The following is a 20,531-nucleotide window of genomic DNA, read 5'->3' as shown; positions in this document are numbered from 1 at the left end:
TCCAGAATCAAATATAACATTCTGCTTGTCTTTTAAGGTCCCTCATAATGCAGTTCCTTTTTACCTTTCCGTTCTTCGGAACCTTACTCTTCTACACATACTTTGAACAAGTTTACACTAACCTTGCTGCTCCTCATAGAAAGAGCTCAGAGGACACTCATCTCCAAAATCAACACTTTCAAAAGGTATTCTCTATACTTGGTATGCTCTCCCTCCTCACCTTCATTTCCCTAAGTCTCAGTCAAAATCTCACCTTTTCCAAGAAACCTTTCCCAATTTTCCTCTTAATGCTAGTGGCTTTGCTCTAGGATTATCTTTATCATATGCATGTAATATAACATTTACTCATCCATCCACCAATCTGATTTATATAAATTGTCTCCTTCATTAAACTACAAATTCACTGTGGACAAAACTTGTCTTTTTTTTTTTTTTTTTTAAATCTTTCTTTGTATCACCAGAATTTAGGATTGTACTTGGCACATAGCAGGGGCTTAATAAATTCTTGCTAAATTGAATGGACTCAGGAGAGTCCAGAAGTAAAGGAGACTCAGAAGAGGTCAGGAAGATTAACAAAGTATTGTCATGAAAACCCTAAGAGAGATCATCCTGAACAACAGAGTAATCAAGAGGTTAAGAAGCAAGATTGGTAAAAAGGTACTATTCTAAGAGCCATTCTAACTTAGATTCTGTGATTCCGTTGAGGAACTTTCTACTCTAAGATCAGTCATAAGTGATTTGTTCAAAATTCTGCACTCATAGTATTTTGAATCTCTCATGCACTATCTTATTTACATAGTTTAATTCTTCTCATAAATTATAACCTTCTTGTTAAATTTCTTTATGGAAGGGAACTAACATTTTTTTACCCCACCTTAATCCCTATCATAGTGCTTTGCACATAATGGGCATTACTTATTAATTAAAATGACCTGTTTTGACAGGTAATGAGCTTCTCAGATTAATTATAAAATATCTTTGATCCCCAAATGCTCTATATACTTAGATCAACATTTCTCATTTGTTCAATCAGAGGTTGAAAAAAAAAGTAGTCACTGTTATATGGTGAACTTTAATTGGTAGTTTAAATAAATAGGATGACTTCCAAACACACACACACACACACACACACACACACACACACACACACACACACACACACACACACACAAAATAAGTTGCATACTAAATTGGTAATTTAATAAATTTATTTTTAATTTAGTAAAATCAGAATCATAATATTAAGTAATACAACAATTCCTTGCTTTTTTTTTTTGCATCATTAATACCTACTCCATACTGTTAAAAAAAAAAAAAAAGGAAATAAAAAATTCTCCCACATAACAGCATTCTTAAATAGATTCCAAAAGCATCTATTTGAAATGCACTTGACAAATATAATGTATACATATTCTTTATGAATTTAAAACACAAGTCATTGCAAAAATGGAAGTTGCTTTCTTTAACAAAAATGTTGCCATCTTTCAGCATGTTGCCCACATTAATTTCACAACAAAACAAACCTTTATATCTTTTTTCTAATATACCTGAAGCACCTTTTTTTTACTTCAATTAAAAAATACACAAAACTGGAAATATATATATGCATATTCATTAATCCTTTGTTATTAGGGCAGCTTAAATTATAACAATTACCAAAAGTCTTTGAAGTACTGAGTGTCCCAAAGTTTTAGTGCAGTTTTAAGTTGCCTAATCTTAAAACATCACTAAAACTTTTGGGATATCTAGAATTATTACTTATAGAATTAGTAGTATAGAAGTCTAAATGACAAAAGTAATTACAGGCTATTTTGTCACAGAAGTATAAATGAAGTAATGGTACGGTGAGTCATATTTTCATCCACAAATTGATGGTTCTCAGAAATAATCTTACACTCAAAGGCAGTGTTCAATAGCCTCTTTTGAATGGATTTTGTGGAGGTTGCAAAATTGTACTTTATTATTACTAAATAAATAGCTTTATTGTTGAGTACACTGTGTCTGAGTTGGTTTGGAAGGCACATATAAGGTAGGATATGTTTTCTTAAAAGTTTTTCTTTCAGGTTTGCTTGCAGTTTCTTTGCCTTCGTTAGCTTCTGTTTGGAGCTTCGATTCAGCAGCTAATAACCTACAGGCAGCAAAGCATCCATTCTAAATTCCAATTACTTATTAAAAAGGAAGTTTAAATTAAAAATTCAATAGTAAAGGACTATAGTGACTCAGACTATACTCCCCCACACATAAAAAAAAAAAAAAAATCATATCAGACCATTAAAAAGGTCCAGTCATTGTTTCATTTAGGGGAACACATTTATACTTCTCATTTAAAAGGTTACTAGTTTCTTTATTTTAAATATCATCCTAGGTTGAGAGCCAGAAAAGACCTTGTTAGAAGTTCTTTAGTTCAATCAACTAACTACTGATGAAGAAAGGAGGCCCTAATAGGTTAAGAGATTTATCTAAGGTCACAAAAACAATTAGGCAATAGAATATATATTAAAATGTAGCAATAATTTACCAGCCATGAACAAGTCTATCAATCAGGCTATAAAGAACAGTCCCTCCCCCCAAAAAAAAGGAAAGTATCTTGAAAGTATAAGGATATTCACAATCAGCATGATATGGATACCTAATCACTAAACAAAAAAGCTAAGAATGACATAGAAATCCTAAACCTCTGTGCTATATGACCAAAAAATAGCATGAGAATACACACATAAAACTTTGGGCAATTACACTATACATCCACAAAGCCATAATTAGTGGATTTTAAAATTTGCAGATTATGAATACCACTGGCACCATATTCTTTTTAGCAAGTTTGTCAGTTTTATGAGTCAAGCACGCAAGAGCTGAAATATCAATTAAATCCAAATTTAACTTGATTTCAATTAAAATTGCTATCACTTTAAGTATAACCATATAGCTAAACATAATAATTATTTTAAAAGACTTGAGAAAGGGGAAGCTAGGTAGTGCAATGAAAAAAGCACCATCCCTGAAGTCAGGAGGATCCGAGTTTAAATCTTATCTTAGACTCTTAACACTTCCTAGCTGTGTGACCCTGGGCAAGTCACTAGACCCCAATTGTCTCAAAAACAAACAAAAAAAAAAAGATAATTATGGGGTGGGATTTTTTGTGAACTTGTAAAGTGTTAAAGTGTGCTACATCAATATGCAGCCCTTCTAACATTAAATAGTTATTTGCCTAAATAAAATTTCCAAACTCATAAAGGACTGACAAAAAGCAATAATAAAAAGAAGCAAAAATTGCATTATTCAATTCTTGAGACCTCACATAAACATACAGAAATCAAGACTCCTTATACAATGATGCACAGACACAAAAAAGTTAAACACAATTTGATGACTTTAGCAATATCTGGAACATGAAATTTCAGATACTGTTTCTTAAAATTATTTCTGGCTTTGAAACTGTCAAAGTTACATATTATGTACCCTACATGTAATACTGCCAGTAAAGCAACTTGTACTTCCTCAGTGAAACATTCAGAGAAAGGAATTAATATTAGAACACTTCATCTTGTAAATGCTGTAATAAGAGATATCCTAATATAAAAGTAACAACACTGAGATTACACAGTTGCAGAACAATGAAGAATTGGTCATGTGTTTTAAAATTGCTAAATTTATATCTTATTAATTTTCTATCTTCTAACATTAAACTATTTTTACAGGCAAAATAAATAATCCTTGATGTTTTTATTGAAGCCACAGAGCATACTTTTCATCTTCCTTTTCCTACAGTATTTGGATCTATCCTCCTCTACAGTGAAATAAGTATTGCTTGCTGATTAAAAGAAGATTAAAACTAAGTATATTAAAGTAGCCCTTATTACAAACTAAAGTATATTTCACTTTTGTAAAATAACTTTCTCTTTTTTTCCTTATGATAACAGTACTTTAAAATTCCTGAATAGGCAACCCTGTAGCATCAAAGTCAATTCTACCATTTCCTCTTTATTATATTCCTTTTCTCCCTTCTCTTCTCCATCCATAATCCCTTCTCCTCTTAATTTCCTTCAATTATGCCTTTCTTTTTTCTTCTGGGTTACACTTTGGTCCAGTCTTAATCAGACTGTGGTAATTCATAATCTTAATTTCACACCACAGGTAAGACTATTTAAGTCAATGACTCTACTGGACAAAGTCCCTTTCCACTATTTTGACACTTTTATTCTTCTCTAAACACACAGACTCAATCAAACAAATTTCCCTAGCTTATTATTTTATGTTATCAACCCCCTTCCATTAACCTGCTCTTACTCACTTTTTTCCAGAAAACTCCTTTATTCAAACTCAATCTTTTTTTGCCTTTCAAGGTAACTAGTCCCTTAGTAAAACATCTCCTTCATAAAAATGTCTTATACCTTTGTAACACCCACATTTAATCACATGGAGGAGACATCATAGGGACAAGCTTAAATGATAAAACTAAAATGGATTCTCTTTGGTAGAATCAGAATACATAGCCATCAAAGCATATTCTTGAAGGCTGTTAAAGCTTCAAAAACTGACAATTTCTTCAGGCTCAAATTAAAGGTTAAAACAATTTTCTCCCTGATGAAGTTTCTTAGGACATGCTCTTTTAGAAAGAAAACAAATGAAATTTCCCCTCATGACTACCATCAAATTAGAAAATGTGGCATATTCATTCAAATGTTAGGACATTTACTGTGATGTTTCTATTTCAAAAACAAAATATTCCTGTCACATGAAAAAAGCAATTCTAAATTTATGAGAACAGAGCTCCACTGCTTATGAGTCCTTTCTATCTGAGATCATTTTAGTCTTTTTTAGAGTTTTGGGAAAGTTGAAGGGAGGCAGGTGAAGCTGAAGGATCATACTGCATGCAACACTAAGAAAACAGACAAAGAAACGTAGAGCACAGGTCATGCAGCGAAAGAAAACAGATGAAGGTGTCTGCCCACTGCCTTGAGGAGACACTAGAGAGGCCACTGACCTGGAAGAATTATCGGTGTTGTCATTTTTTTCACGTAAAGCTTCTGGACTGGAGGAAATGCCAATGATTTTCACACACTTCTTTTCCTTCAGAGATTGCTGATCCACAGGTGGAGTTTGGGAAAGAGGGAGAGTCACAGCTGAATTCCCAGAATTCTCTGATGGGATCTGGCTTTCTCCTCCTATATTACTAGTAGAGGTCTCACTGTTAGAGATTATATTAGAAGGGTCTTCTAGGACAGTGCTAGTAGTAACCACATCTTTACAAAGAGGTACATCCAGAGGCAACTTCTCACGCTTTCTTTTATGTACAGGTATTTCAACTGGCTCTGAGAAGAAAAATATTTCAGACAGGTTAAAGTGATAACCTTTTTAAAAAATGCCAGATCCCATTAGCATGCTTTTTAAAAAATGTTCTCACTGTCAATGTATGTTTATTAAAAAACTACTATTAAGTTAAGTTTTTAAAAAGTGATAATATTTGATAACTTTAGAGGTATGATGTAACCTAGCTACCAGTCAAGGAAAACTACATCTTCAAATAATTAAAACTGAAGGATGTCAAAAGGGAGGGAAAAAAATGTATGCAAGGTAAGCATGAATAGGTCAGATTTTCCAGTGAAGAATTGTACAAAGTAGAAAAAAAAGGTATTGGAGACATGTATAGCTGAAAATCGAGAAAGGTCACTCAAGAGTGAAAATGCAAGATAATAAACATATATGTCCCAGATATCTACACAATGTCAAAAGATCTTAAAGCACACTATCGGTATACCTGGTGAACTGCCTGTTGAGGTTACAGGTAGAATAAAGAAGCTGAAGTATCAGAAAAGTTTTGTTTTTAAATATGTATCCAATTTTTGTGAACTAACAAAGTAGTGTAGCATTGCTTTTTAAAGGAAAGTGCTTTTTGAAAATAATAAAAATCTTTGGAAAAATCCAAATATAATTTAAAGATTTAGAGAACTAAAATTATTGCCAAATTTTTTAGGTATAAAAAAATTTTTTTTAATACTACATACTACTATACCATAAATTCATCATCAAAAAATTCAAAGAAAACATCTAAATCTTTGATGTAATGAAAAGTGCTTATTCTTAAACAAACTTAAAGTATAACATATCGGGACACTGTATTAAAAGAAACAAAATAATGTAAAGACATTAAAAGCACTACTTTTTAAACACAGTCTCTGCAAAATTTTATGCAAATCTAATTTATGTAAAAATATTCACAGTCATTAGTTGGGCTATCCATCCCTCCAAGTCAGGATTTCAAATCTACTCAATATATATTTTCATTTAAATTATGACTTACCTTCAGGTTCGTATTTCATTTTCAGCTCATCTAGTTTAACCCTCAGGTTCATATTTTCACTTTGGAAAAGCTGGAGATGCCTTTCATTTGTAAAAAGTTTTCTCTCTACCTCCAAAACCCGCTGGCTCTCATATAATGCCTTCATCCGCTGTAAGGATAGCTCATCTCTAACCTTTTCATTCTCTTTGCTATGAGAAAAAAAATGACTAGTGACTGCTAAAACAAGTCAATGTTTTCAAGAAATGCATCTGTTTTAATATAAATATCACACTGCATCAAATTATGAGTCTTTTTTTAAAAATTAACTTTTCTTTAACTCCTCATTAAAACAGCTATTACTTTCCTACAGAGTACTTAATAAAGTAATCATTAGAAATAAAATAAATTAAAAGCCTATGAAAATTTCTTAGTAGAAACATTGCTTAAAATCAAAAAAGGAATCATTGAAGGGGAGAACACAGTATGTCATATCTATTTTTACTGTATGAAGTGAAATTTAAAATGAAGTGATTGTTTGATAACCTAACCATGAAAATTCAAGTATATTTCATTGACATAAATTTATAAGACTGAATGTAGAGACATGAAACTATTACTTTGATCACATTACTTTTTGCTTATTTTTTTTTACAATTTTTTACAATTTTCATTCTTAATGAATGAGCTGTCAATGAGAAAAAAATGCAATGAAATAAAATGTACAAAAACATATAAAAAATGTACTATTTCTCTATATCCTAGTTATCTCTAATACTTACTTTGAGTTTTCAAGCTTCATTTGAAGTAAATCAATATAATATGAATTATCTTCTGAAGCACACAAGCTACTAGAAGGCTTGGATTCCATATTTTCATATAAATTCTGAAGAAAAGAAAAATAATCATCAAAAAATATATAATAAATAATGCTCAATATTTAATTCTAATTTAAGGAATGATTTTTTTTTTTCCTTTATGGTAATCCATACATGGAAAAATTAGATGTAAAACTGAATTCCATCTGATGATTAAGTTTATTATTGAATTAATGCAAATACTTTATAAAATCATATGAAAATATTCCAAACCAATAAATTTCTGCATTTTTAAATTTTAAATTTTAAAACTTTTAAATTTAAAAGATCAAAATGTTTAATATTTTATAGCTACAGGAAGCTATTAAAAAGGTATTATACATACCTTAAATTTCTCTAACTGCTTTATCTTCACTAAAAGATTTTCTACTTCACCATTCTTCTGCTCTAACATAGCCTGCAAGCGTTCTAGTTGCTCAAATTCTGTTTGTGACCCTTTCATCTGTAGCAGTGTGGCAATTTGTAACTAGAAAAATGAAACAGTCTTCATAAGCTAAAGAAAATAACCCAGAAATCAAAATCAGATAAACAGTACTTGACATATATAGTTATTCTAATGGCTTTGCATCAGCTCAGATTATAGCAGTATATTACATATTTGTGGTTTAATATGAAATGCTTCCATCAATATTTTTTGTTTTAAAATATGCATAAAAAACAAAAATCATATTTAAAGTAGAAAGTAGAGACAAAAGAATTCAAAATATTTTCATGTAAATCTGTCATTTTGCTCTTTTTTAAAGCATATTAGGCTTTCTAATTGTTGAAGAAATATTTAAAATTTCAAGGAAGAATGTTATCAAACAGAAACCAAGTTCTATCAAAAAAAATTTATATGCCTATGAAATTTGAGTAACTCCAGAGATAAGACGTGTTGGTTTAGGACAGTAAGATAAGAATGTCCACCTGTCTCTCTCTATAACTTCTTACCTATTATCTTCCTTGTTTCTAATCTTCCCCTTCTGCACTAGGCCCTATGAGCCAGTACCACTTTAAGGAAGAATAAGTTTCAAAGATCATTGATCAACAGGTAGGGATCATGAGATCCCTGAACAAAAATAGGAACAAGGAATTTCAGACGATTTTAGAAGATTATATACCTGTTTACTGCCATCCATCTAATCATGAGTCTTTAGCATAACACCTACAATTTGATTTGTCATAAATACTTAAGTGCCAAGAAAACTTTTATTGTACACACCTACATGCTATATCATAGATGAATGCCTACAAATATATATGTCTATCACTAGATTCTTACTGCTATCTTGATCTCACTGGGTTACACCAAGAATATGTCATAGCTTCCTAAAAGTGATGCTATTCATATCAGTTTCAACAGAGTTATACATATCACAAATGAAGAACAACAGTGGCTAAATGGAATTTTGCTAACTGGCTTTAGGAGTGCAACAACCATATATAACTTTCAAACTTGTAAAAACTTTGGAATGCTACCTATTAAAAAATCGGAGATTTCCTGAATAAGGAAGTAGGGGAAAGAATGAAAGGCAAGAGATCTGTTATATGTCTTGTGTATGATGACCTGCAGTTTTTAGTTTTTTTTTCTTGTGAGTTTGTTTAAATTTCTCTGTATCAGTACCATGCACAATTACAAATAAATTCTAACACAATGATCCAGACCTTCATTCTTTGCATCTGTTCTCTATTAAATAAATGTTGTTTTTGAAGAGATTGATACTTGACTTTCATACTGATCAACTGTCGTTCCATTTCTGCCCTTCGATCTTCCACCTAGAAAACATCACATTTTAAATACCTCCTTGAATGGTAGAAAAATGTAATGCTCTGTTCAGTTAACTTATTCAAATTTTAAATACCTCTGCAAACAAAGAGTTGCCTTTACTGTTGGGGTCCATTGACTGCTGCAATGCATGGTCCAATTGTGTTTGTAGATCCTGATTAGTTACACGAGCTTTCTAAATTAAAAAAGAAAACCTAAACAATATCTAAATTCAAAAAACAACCAAAGGCTAAAAATATAGATCAGAGAAAATATAATACCTCTAATGCATTAAAGTATGAAACAACTTCTTTTTCTCTGTCTTCTTTTTCCCCTTGAAGACATTCCACTTGGTGCTGTAAGTTGTTATTAATAAGTTCTAGCTGTTCTTGTCTATATTGCAGCTCATTAATTCTTTCCTCAAGACTGGCCTGTTCAAAATGGAAAAAAAAAAAAAAATTTAAAGCTATTTTCTATAAAGAATTTTTCAGTTAGCCATTCTTCAGGTAATTCCAATAACATTTCTATAAAAACAAACCAAAAAACCTCACGGGGCTAGGAGGCACAGTGGACAGAGCAATGGGCTCAGATTCAGGAAGACATCAGTTTCAAATATACTTCAGATAGCTCTCTGACAGTGAAAAAAGTCACTTAACCTGTCTCAACTTGTTTCCTCATCTATAAAACAAGCAAGCTGGACTCAATGATCTCTAGAAGGTCCCTTCCATTCCTAGGCAAATGATCCTATTAAAAAGATGAAGAGGAAAACATATAAAGAATGGGACCAAAAACAGGTTAATTTCCTAGTTGAAAACCAATGGTCAGTTCTAAAGGCCTTTTTTCTGGGAATTTTTTTATTTAAAACAAAACAAAACAAAAAATCTCAAATTTTATTGACATTTTTTATTATTATATCAGAGCCAAAATACTGTGCTCCCTTTCTTTCCATTTCCCCTAAGGTTGGACCTTCCCTTCTGACAAAGAATGATTATAGACAAAAACAATACAATATCAGCTTTAGATGTTTCCTTCCTTTTCCACATTATTGGGAGGTATCATTTCTTTGCTCTTTAGCACTGTTAGTTACTCAGAGTCCAAATTTCATTTAGAGATCCTTTCATTTACACATTATTGTAATTGTGTTCCAGGTTCTCTTGGTTCTATCCTAGCATTTGTTGTCTTTCCTGATTTTCTGTGTATGAAGTAAAATCTCACAGCTATTTTAATTTACATTTCTTTTACAGGAGTGATTTAGAGGGCATTTCCAAAGTCATTTATATTTTTCAATTATTTTGTGAAGGAACTGAAACTGAGTGGATACTCATCAGTTGGAAAATGCCTGAATAAGTTATGGTATATGAATGTTATGGCATATTGTTCTGTAAGAAACAATCTGCTGGGGAGCCAAAATGGTGAAGAGCAGAAATGACTCACCTCCTCTAAACTTTTCTCAAACCAACAGCAGATTAAGTCTCTAAACTGGCTTTGAAGTAAAAAAAAAAATCCACAAACATTTGGAGTACAACACATTTCCAGAAGAAGATAACTTGGAAGAACTTCAGAACAGGAGGGGGGGGAGGGGTGCAGAATAATCTGCGGAACTCAGACCACAACATAGGGAGACCAGCGCAAGAAGGTGGAGCGAAGTCAGAATGTTGTAGCTTGCCCGCACCTGGGAATCTTTTGTGAGCCTCTTAGGACACTCTGTTCTGGTTGCAAGCAGGTGGTTTGGCAGATTTGCCTTTTGTAAAAGACAAATTGTAAACCACTGAGCCCAGGAAGAACACCTAGCCACCATTACCCAGCACTAGAAATCAATCAGCAGAACTGCCCCACAGTAAATTAAAGCATCTATTGCTCCTTTGCATTGAACAGACCTCAAGCCTTAAAAAAAAATGAATAAAAAACAAAAAAGAACTCTCACTACACAGTTTTTATGGAGAGAGAAGAGCAGACCTCAAATCCTGAGGTTCCTAAAGGCAAAGCAACTCCAGAAGAAGCCCCATGAACTGGTCCTCATTTCACAAGGCTTTCTTCAAAGATTGCATGAAGGATCTTAAAAGAGAGTTGGAAGAAAATGGAGACATGAAATGAGGTCATTGCAAGAAGAAATAGAAAAAATGGGAAAAAAATGTAATGAACAAAAAGATTTAATTGGCCAATTGCAAAAAAAAAATAAAAAAGGTAACTGAAGAAAATAATACAATAAAAATCAGAATTGAACAAATGGAAGTAAATGACTCAATAAGACTTCAAGAATCAAACAAAAACTAAAAAAAAAAAAAAAAAAATGAAAAAATAGAAGAAAATATGAAATATCTTGTAGGAAAAACAACTGACCTGGAAAATAGATCTAGGAAAGATAATCTAAGGATTATTGGGCTTCCTGAAAGCCATGATGAAAAAAAGAACCTAGACATTATCTTACATGACATTATAAAAGAAAATTGCCCTGATATTTTAGAATTAGAAGATAAAATAGCCATATAAAGAATCTCTTAAAAGAGACCTCATATTTAAATCCCCAAGGAATATCGTGGCTAAATTTCAGAACTATCTTACCAAGGAAAGGATATTGCAAGCAGCCAGAAAGAAACAAATTTAAATACCCAGGAGCCACAAACGGGATTACCCAGTTTCTAGCAGCTTCCACCTTAAAAGATTGAAGGACCTAGAATATGATATTCCCGAAAATCAAAGGAACTGGGATTACAGCCAAGAATAAACTATCCAGATAAAATGAGCATTATCTTTCAGGGAAGAAGATGGACATTCAATGATATAGGTGAATTTCACCTATTTCTAATGAAAAGACCAGAACTAAACAATTTGATCTGCAAACAGAATTGAAGAGATCATAAAAAGATAAAAATGAAAGAACTCTTGAGAACTATATTTCTGTTATGGATATACTTAAAGAATGTGTGTATAATTTGATTTTATTACAATAATATGAAAAAGTAACTACAGGTAAAAAGGGGATCATATTGAGAAATGGAAGTAAAATAGGGAAATTACATCTCACAAAGAGGCAAAGAAAACCTATTATAATTGAGGGAAAGAAGGAAGAGAGATGTGTATTATGTGAATCTTACTCATCAGATTTGGTTCTAAGAAAGAATATCAGACATATTTGGTATCACAAAGACACCTGTCTCACCTTACAGGGAAATAGGAGGAAAGGGGGGAAAAGAAAGGGAAAGACTAATAGAAAGGAAATTAGAGGAATTAAGGGAAAGGTGTAAAAAGGGGGAGTGACTCTAAAGGGGAGGAGAGAACTGTTTGAGAGAAATGATCTTCAGGATAATTTCAGAAAGGCCTGGAGAGACTTAGATGAACTGATACAGTGAGTAGAACCAAGAGAACATTCTACACAGCAATAACAAGATTATACAATGATCAATTCTAATAGACATGGCTCTTTCAATAGCAAGTTGATTTAGGCCAGCTCAATGGTTTTGTGATGAGAGAGTCAAGTGCATCCAGAGAGAGGATTGAAGGGACTGAGTATGAACATAGTATTTTCACTTTTTTGTTATTGTTTGTTTGCACTGTTTTCTTTCTCATTTTTTTTCCTTTTTGATGTGATTTTTCTTATGTAGCATAATTATGGAAATATGCATAGAAGAACTATACATGTATAACATATTGGATTACTTGATATCTAGAAGGGGTGAGGGAAGGGAGAGAGAAAAATTTGGAACATAAGGTTTTGCAAAGATGAATGTTGAAAACTATCTATGCATATGTTTTGAAAATAAACAACTTTATAAATAAAAATATATATATGGAAAAAATTATTCTGTGAAAACTATTTGTTCATATTTTTCTTCTGTCTTTGCAAATGATTTACACAAGTCATTTAATTTTATGTGATAAAAAATGATTTATTTTTTATAATTGCCTTTCCTCCTCTCATTTAAGAATGCTCCCCCTAGGAAATATATCAAATCTGGCTGATGTGGGTTGCTCTAGAGTCTTTACTTTTTTCTTTCTTTCTTTTTTTTAAATAAGGAATGGTTTATTGAGGAGTAAAAGGGAAAAGATCAGTTCAAAAATGAAAGTATATAAAAAATGCAAGCACAATAAAATTTTTTAAAATTTAAGAGAATTAAAAAAAATTATTCTCACCTTGTGCAAAGGTGTAAAAGATATCTGATATTATTTATTTTTGCTTGTTTATGTATTCATTTTAGTGTAAGATGTTGGTCTAAACTTAATGTCTGTCAAATTGCTTTCAAGTTTCCCCCAACAGCTGAAACAAGTAGCAACTTTATAATACAATTTGAGGCCTGGTAAAGTTATCCCTCCTTTATACTTTACTTATGCTTTTTCTCATTATTGCACTTGAGATTTTAGATTATCTGTTTTAAATGAATTTTATTTTGTCTAGTTCTATAAGTTAATTTAAGTAGTAAAGTCATTTTAAGATTGGCACAGTCCCATTCGTGAGCAATGAATCTCTCTCCAATTACAGAAGTCTTTCTTTATTTCTGCAAAGTATTTTATAGCTGCAGTTACATAAATCTTGCACATGTGTTGATGGGTTAACTCAGACATTTTATACATTTTATCTTCCTGAAAATTTAAATTTCCTGCTGGTAAATCATTGGGTAGGATTGTAGGGAGGAAAACTTTATGCACTACAATTTTCAATTTCAACAGCATTTTAGACTTGAAATATGGTTCCAATCTTTGTCATAATATTCATCATCTACCAGTATTAAATAATAATGTTTCATGAAATACTAGCCACTATAATGTGTCCCATTAGACTTAAAATTAAAATATGCTCTAGATCTCCAAAAAGATGATATAGTATTTTCTAACAAGATTAATAAAAGTAAGATCAATAGCCATTTCATCTTGAAAGCTAGTTCATTTACTTTAAGAGACAGAAAAGAGCTATCATACTATAAAAGATAACTCAAACAAAGAATTAGGAAATGTGTAAACTATAAATTCATACCTTCACACTTTCCAACTCAGTTATCTCAATTTGAAGACTCAGCATTTCGGAAGACATGGTTTCATGTACACGCTCAGACATTATCCGCAATTCCTCTGATTTAGCAGACAAGATTTCTTTCTGATGTTCTACTTTGTGTTTCAATTGTTTTTCACTTAGTCGAGCTTCATCTAATTCAGCTTTCAACTTTTCCAGCTTAAAAAAAATATGTTCAATTGATATAAAAAAATAACCAAGTCATTATAGTTAATTGTGGAAATTTATAGTTGGGAAAAGTATGTTTAGATAACAAAGTTAATGTAATAATTTTGGAATGAAATCCTAAAATATATCACATAATTTCAAGATTTAATAAACAGAATGTACTGGACTTTTTAACTTAACATTTAAAAATTTTCTTTTCATCTCTTTTCTCTCTCTCTTAACTTTCTCCCTATTTGGGGGTGGGGAACTTTTTGATTCAAATATGCAAAGTCAAACTAAACAAATTCCTATACTTACATTGCCCCCCCCCCTCCCCCCCGCCCAAACTTGTCTTTTTCTATACCCTGAGTCCACCATTTCTGTCAGGAGGGAGGTAGCATGCTCCATTATGAGTCCTCTGGAATCATGTTTGGTCAATGAGTTAATAAGAATTCAAAAGTCTTTCTAAGTAGTTTGTCTTTATAATGTTATCATATAAATTGTTCTCCTGGTTCTGCTCCTTTCATTCTATACCAGTTCATACTAGTTTTTCCCAGGATTTTCTGAAACTGTCCCCATCATTCCATCACATTTATATGCCATAATTTATTCACCCACTCCCCAACTGAGAGGTATTCCTTTTGTATACAGTTCTTTAACTCTACAAAAAGCCTTTCTATAAATATTTTACACATAGGTCCTTATTCTATTAATTTGATGTCTTTGCGGTACAGCCTAGTAGAGGAATTCCCTGGATATGCACAGTTTAATGACAATTTGGGTAAACTCCTTCCCAGAATAACTAGATATTTTTTCTTCAAAGCAGGGCAGAAGGATAGCCTGGCCAATGGCTTAGTCAATCAAACATTCTCGTTTGATGATTTTTCTCCCAAGAGAAAAAGTGTTTGTTATATTAATATTATGTTAAAAGACATATGCTCCTTTATAGCTTTATTATTACTTGCTTCAAACAATACATAAACAAAGCTTGTTGTTTGTTTTAAAAAATCAGATCTCCAGATAAAGGTCTGGTATACAAGATACACAGTGAACATTCCCCAATCAAAGGAAACCTAGAGTTCTCAAAAGAAAAATGTCAAAAACTAAAAATCATGTGAAAGTGTCCCAAATGATTCCTAAGGCTTCATCTCACACCTAGCAAATTTGAAATAAAAAATGGAAAGAAGTCAATGTTAAATGAGGGATGGAAAGACAGATAACACTAGCATAGTGATAGAAGAATTATAAATTAGTCCAACTATTCTGGAAAGTATTTTGAAATTATGTTAAAAAGGGTAACAAAAATATCCATAAAGGTCCACACTAAAACGACGCATGCGCACCATGCACAAACAGCACTTTTTATGGTAACAAAAAAACTGTAAGCTAAGTAGATGTCCTTCAATTAGAGAATGGCAAAACAAATTATGGCACATGAATAATGGGATATTATTGCACCATAAAAAACAATGAATATGATAAGTTCAGGGAAGTCTTAAAACATATGACCTGATGCAGAGTGAAGTCAGAAACAGGTAAATAACATACACAGGAGCTTCAACAAAAATGGAAAAAAAAATCAAAATGAAATTGAACACTATTTAAATATAATGACTAAAGGTGGCCTCCAGACAAGGATGACAGAATGTACCTCTTGTACCTCCCTTCCTTCTTTGCACAGAGGTATAGGACAATAGGTGTGGAGCATTGCATAAACTGTCAGTCAGCTGGTGTGTTGATTAGTTTTGCTGAGGAGCTTTTTTTTTTTCCTTTCTCTATTCTTGTTATAAGGAACGCATGGCTGGATGCAAATTGGAAAAGAGAGGGATAAACTTGGAAATGAATTTTATATAACAAGATAAAAATAAAAGTTTGGAAAAAAAAAAAAAAAAGACACCCGAAACCTTGTTTTTAAGTTCATTCACTTCCTGTCCATGGCTTCTTGATAGCTGTTCTTCTAATTTTTCCAACTGCAATTTTTGCTGTTGTCTAATGGCATCACATTCAGAATTCAAACTTTCCAACATTCGATTTTTAAGTTCAACTTCTCTCTGAAGAGTAAATTTTTCTTGTTCATAATTCTATGAAAAGAATCAATTACAATACAAACATAGTAAAAGTTATCACATATATATTTCTCACCTGTTCTGCAATTTGCAATTTGTTCTGCAAATGCAAAACCATTTAGAATGCAGTTTTGTGCAGTAGAAATAGAACCCAGGTTCAAATTATGGTTTGGCTATAAATTATTTTATTTTGTTATGCCTCAATTTCCTCATCTGTGGACTAAAAATGATATTCACACTATCTCTGAAAATTGTTTTTAAAATTCAATGTAGCATTTGCTAACTGTTTTATAAGTTGTAAAACTGTATAGAAGATGTCAGTTTTCATAAAAGGTAATGAATGAAGTCTTTCTTTGAGAACCTAGATAAGATTAATGATAATAAAAATAGAAAACAGGGCAACAAAAATGTTTTAGAAAACAAAATCAAGAAAAAAATAAAGTCAGTGACTAAAAGACAGTTGTATCACAAACTCAAGTAGGAAATACAAGAAAAAAAATCAATTTAGACCTGAAAATGCAAATAAATTTCATTTTGAATCTAAGTGAGGAATTAAGAGTTGAGTTTTAAAGGCTCTCAGCAGTTAGTGAGTGTACTGTCCTACTTTCTTAATGTCTTAATTTACTAAGGCATTCAAAGTGTGACAAGGTAAAAGGATTGGGCTAGAGACTGAGAGAAACATTATGACTTCACTTGTATACTGTTTCTCCTGTATGCTTAGATTATTTTCTCAAATGACAGGGATAAAGATAGTTTCTTGCCTTTTAAAAAAATATAGAGATAGATAGATAGATAGATAGATAGATAGATAGATAGATAGATAGATAGATAGATAGATAGATAGGTGGATAGATGGGTGGATGGATGGATGGATGGAGGGATAGATAAGATAGAAAGACAGACATATAGAGATAAAGATAGATCAATAAAATGCTATTTGGAGTTATTTAAACAGCATTGTCTGAAAATAATTTAATCAAATTGAATTTTGTAATGTAAGAAACCAAACTACACACGTAAAAACCTCTAAATCTGATTCCTCTCTCCTATCTAAGTGTAGGTACTTTTCTTTTCTTTTCTTTTCTTTTTTTTTTTTTTTTTATTTTTCCTGAGGCTGGGGTTATATGACTTGCCCAGGGTCACACAGCTAGCAAGTGTTAAGTGTCAGAGAGCAGATTTGAACCCTGGTCCTCCTGAATTCAAGGCTGGTGCTCTATCCACTGCAGCACTTAGCTGCCCCCAGTGTAGGTACTTTTCAAAGCTCATTTTTAAGTTTGTGCCTTTCTGTCTCTGAGTTTTCTTAGTGGAATGATCTTATCATAAAGATTCAGATCTCCTTTCTATGATGAAATCAATCTTAAAAGGAAAAAGCCAACAACCAATCGCACTAGTAGGAAATAAAACATTTTCCTTGTAAATCACAGAATTTCAGTTGGAAGAGACCTCAATGGCAATCTAGTCCAAATAAAGAATCCTACCTCTGTTGTGCTCATTATTTCACTTCTCATTTTATCCAATTGATTCTGCAGCTCATTTTGGCTCTCCAAGAGTAGTAAACCATACTGTGCTGCTTTCATTCGCTCTTCTTCAGCCTCTTTGAGCTGACGACGAAGATTCAAAACCAACTCAGATTCCATTTTATTTCTCTGCTTTCAGTCTATTAGAAAAACATAAACCCAAAAAGTTAGAGCTCATACAAAATTTAATGAAAAATTAAAATAATGGTAATGTGAAATTTTGGTTTCCATGTGAAAACTGAATAAATTATTTCCTGAATCCTTAGGAATCAAATTCATTTCCTCTATCAAAAAATTAATTTTTATTGCTTGTAATTTGATTCAAAATACAAGCATAAAATTAACTGAATGAACTTAGTAGTAGTATAAAATTTAATAAGAAAAGACTAGAAATTATAAACTAGGGGGCAGCTAGGTGGCACAGTGGATAGAGCACCAGCCCTGAAGTCAGGAGGACCCGAGTTCAAATCTAATCTCAGACACATAACCCTAGCTGTGTGACCCTGGGCAAGTCACTTAACCCTAGCCTGGGGGGGGGGGGGGTGGGGGGGGAAGAGGGGGGGCTGGAAGACAGTCAAAAAGGCTAAATGATTTGTGTTCAGTTACTAAGTGCAGATGCAGGCTTGAATCTGCTTTCAGTATCATCTACTAGGCATATTCCCTTCTCATGCTAAGCATTCTAAATCTACATTTCACATAAGAGAACCCAGGAGGCATGAGGTGGGTGACCCATAAGATACCTCAGTTTTTAGCATTCTGGAGAATGCTTCAAGATTTAGTTTAACTCAACTTAAAACTTTCCGGAAAGAAGTCCCCTCTTTCCATATAAAATAGTGGCTCCCAATTTTTTATTGTTTGCTAGTGGGTAAGAGTATTAAAATTCAGGGAGGGAAGTAACTGGACTAGGGGCAGAGGACAAGAACTAATATTTTAACATATTCCCAAACAGGAGAGATCTGACTTGTTCTGCTTGGTCTCCAAGGGGCAAAACAGGAGAGAAGGAAGCTGAATGATCAGTAAAGAGGGAGGGTAAACTTGTGACTGGACTTGCAGCTGAACCGCACATTTTGTGCGACCTTCCGCAGTGGGATGGGAGCTCCTCCAGAGCAGGGTCTGCCTCCCGTATATCAGGGATTCTCAAACTCCGGTCTGCGGGCCAGGCGGTCCACTGGGGATGCTTACTCTAGTCCGGCCCTCCCACAGTCTGAGGGACAGTGAACTGGCCCCTATTTAAAAAGTGTGAGGACGCTGATAGGTGATCCCTATCACCTAGGAATAGTTGGGGTGTTGATGTTGGTTTGTGCCCCATCTTTCCTGAGAAAGTTACAGATGGGGAAACTGAGGCAAACAGGGTTAAGTGATTTGCCCAGGGCCACACAACTAGTGGGTATTGAAGGCAGGGTTATTTAACTTAGGTTTTCAGACTTTCTATGCGTTGCACCACTAGCTGCAATTCCTACCGACCCTAATAGGGGTCAGCCATTCTTTAGACAAAAAATGCTTCCCACACATAATCCTCCAGCACCACCTCCCACCCCCACCGGTGAATCAGGAAAGTTCGGGTTTAAGTATGACTTGTGACATCGCGGTTGCATTAGCCCGAGCAGTTATTCTTTTTTGAGCCTCAGTTTCCTTCTCTGTAAAAGGAAGGTGTGGAACTGTAGGGCCAAGGAGCTTTACGTCGGTTTAAAGTCCCGCCCCCTCCTCACCCTCGCTGCTTCTTCATTAGAATCCCCTTCATCCCGAGCCCTCCCTCCATGCCCTTTTCGCGCCCTCTTCCCTCAACTCCTCACCTTTAACCCTCGCATCACTGCGTCACCCCCCACTCTCGATTAGGGTGGGAGGTGTCCACTCCCTCCCCCGCACCGAACTCCGGACTCACTAACCTACTCCGCAGAGCCACCGTTGGGACAGCGCCAAGTCTATTTGAATTCAGCTCCCGGATGATTCGTCTTTCTCGCGAGAGTCTCGGCTGCCGGAAGAGGACGCGGAGACTGCGCAAGCGCAATGGGGCTCGGACGCCGTGGACCTTCTGCGCATGTGCTAGTGTCCCAATGCTTCACTGAAGACCGGGCTGTAATTACCTTCGCCATATTTTTTTAATCTAACTTTGTGGGTAGTGGTTTTACACAGGAGGAATCGGTTTCCAGTCGTCGCTGAGAACTCACTGAAGCATCAGTCTAAACCGAGCTGGAGCAGACTCAAGAGACTCCATTACCCTTCTTTCACGGAGACGGGAACTCCAGCCCTGAGAGGTCCGGCTTCTTGCCTGGAGTCACAGCGGAAGTCGGAAGTTAGATGCGAATCCAAGTCTTCCGTTACCAGATTACCGCTCCGCTTCTCCCAGAGGGCTAACCCGGCGCACACAGACCTGTTAAATAAAGAAATCACTTTTACATACACTAACTACATACTGGGCACTGCACCGAGTGCTTTATGGTAATTTCATTTCATCCTCTCAGATCCCTGGAAGTTAGGCGACATTGCGCCCATTTTACATTGGCGGAAACAGGCAAACAGGTCAAGCGACTTGCCTAGGGTCACAGCTAGAATGTACTTGAAGCTGAATTTGAACTCGGGTCTGCCTGGCTCCAGGCCGCACGAATCATTCAGCGAGACGTAAGCCGTTCCACTTCCCCCTGTCTGGCAGAGTTAGAATCCATGTCAGTACGTGGAATAAGCCTTTCCTAATCGTAAGCAGCCTCTGGTCCAGTACAATCATTGGGGGTCGGAGGAGGGCCACGTTTTGTTAATTCAGTTCAGCAGCCGCGAGGGTAGTCAGGAAGGAGCCCGGCGTTTCAGCGCTGACTCCCATGAGCCTTCATCCTCTGTTGTACAGAGATGTACGGATCAGAACCCGGTTTAGAGTAGCCGGGGCTATTTCTGGACTTTTATTT

General features: G+C 34.2%; 1 protein-coding gene across 8 annotated transcripts; it reads right to left on the bottom strand.

Moving 5' to 3' along the window:
• Positions 1 to 1,190: 1,190 nt before the first annotated feature.
• On the bottom strand, positions 1,191 to 19,657 carry SPDL1 (spindle apparatus coiled-coil protein 1). 8 transcript variants are annotated; one of them, XM_074292028.1, is made up of 12 exons: positions 19,521 to 19,657; positions 17,596 to 17,774; positions 15,956 to 16,132; positions 13,869 to 14,063; positions 9,181 to 9,330; positions 8,997 to 9,095; positions 8,800 to 8,910; positions 7,481 to 7,621; positions 7,060 to 7,163; positions 6,302 to 6,489; positions 4,985 to 5,312; positions 1,191 to 2,128 (listed from the first exon to the last, which is right to left on the bottom strand). In XM_074292028.1, exons 2-12 carry the CDS (start codon positions 17,752 to 17,754, stop codon positions 1,981 to 1,983), a joined length of 1,800 nt encoding a protein of 599 aa, XP_074148129.1. In that variant the 5' UTR covers positions 17,755 to 17,774; positions 19,521 to 19,657; the 3' UTR covers positions 1,191 to 1,980. The 8 variants fall into 8 exon arrangements, with proteins under 8 accessions (XP_074148129.1, XP_074148130.1, XP_074148128.1 ...); XM_074292029.1 differs by having other exon boundaries at positions 19,517 to 19,610; XM_074292027.1 differs by having other exon boundaries at positions 19,428 to 19,552.
• Between the last annotated feature and the right edge of the window lie 874 nt (positions 19,658 to 20,531).

The sequence above is a fragment of the Sminthopsis crassicaudata genome, chromosome 2, assembly GCF_048593235.1.
Source record: "Sminthopsis crassicaudata isolate SCR6 chromosome 2, ASM4859323v1, whole genome shotgun sequence".
In the NCBI taxonomy this organism is placed as follows: Eukaryota; Metazoa; Chordata; class Mammalia; order Dasyuromorphia; family Dasyuridae; genus Sminthopsis; species Sminthopsis crassicaudata.
This window is presented reverse-complemented; position numbering and strand designations above follow the sequence as displayed.

Excerpts from the sequence above, each read along its gene's own strand:
- SPDL1 (XM_074292025.1), bottom strand. The coding sequence starts at position 17,754 with ATGGAATCTGAGTTGGTTTTGAATCTTCGTCGTCAGCTCAAAGAGGCT. Across the intron at positions 8,911-8,996 it reads GCAACTCTTTGTTTGCAGAG|GTGGAAGATCGAAGGGCAGA; the intron begins GTATTTAAAATT and ends GATGTTTTCTAG. Across the intron at positions 7,164-7,480 it reads AGCAGTTAGAGAAATTTAAG|AATTTATATGAAAATATGGA; the intron begins GTATGTATAATA and ends TCTTTTCTTCAG.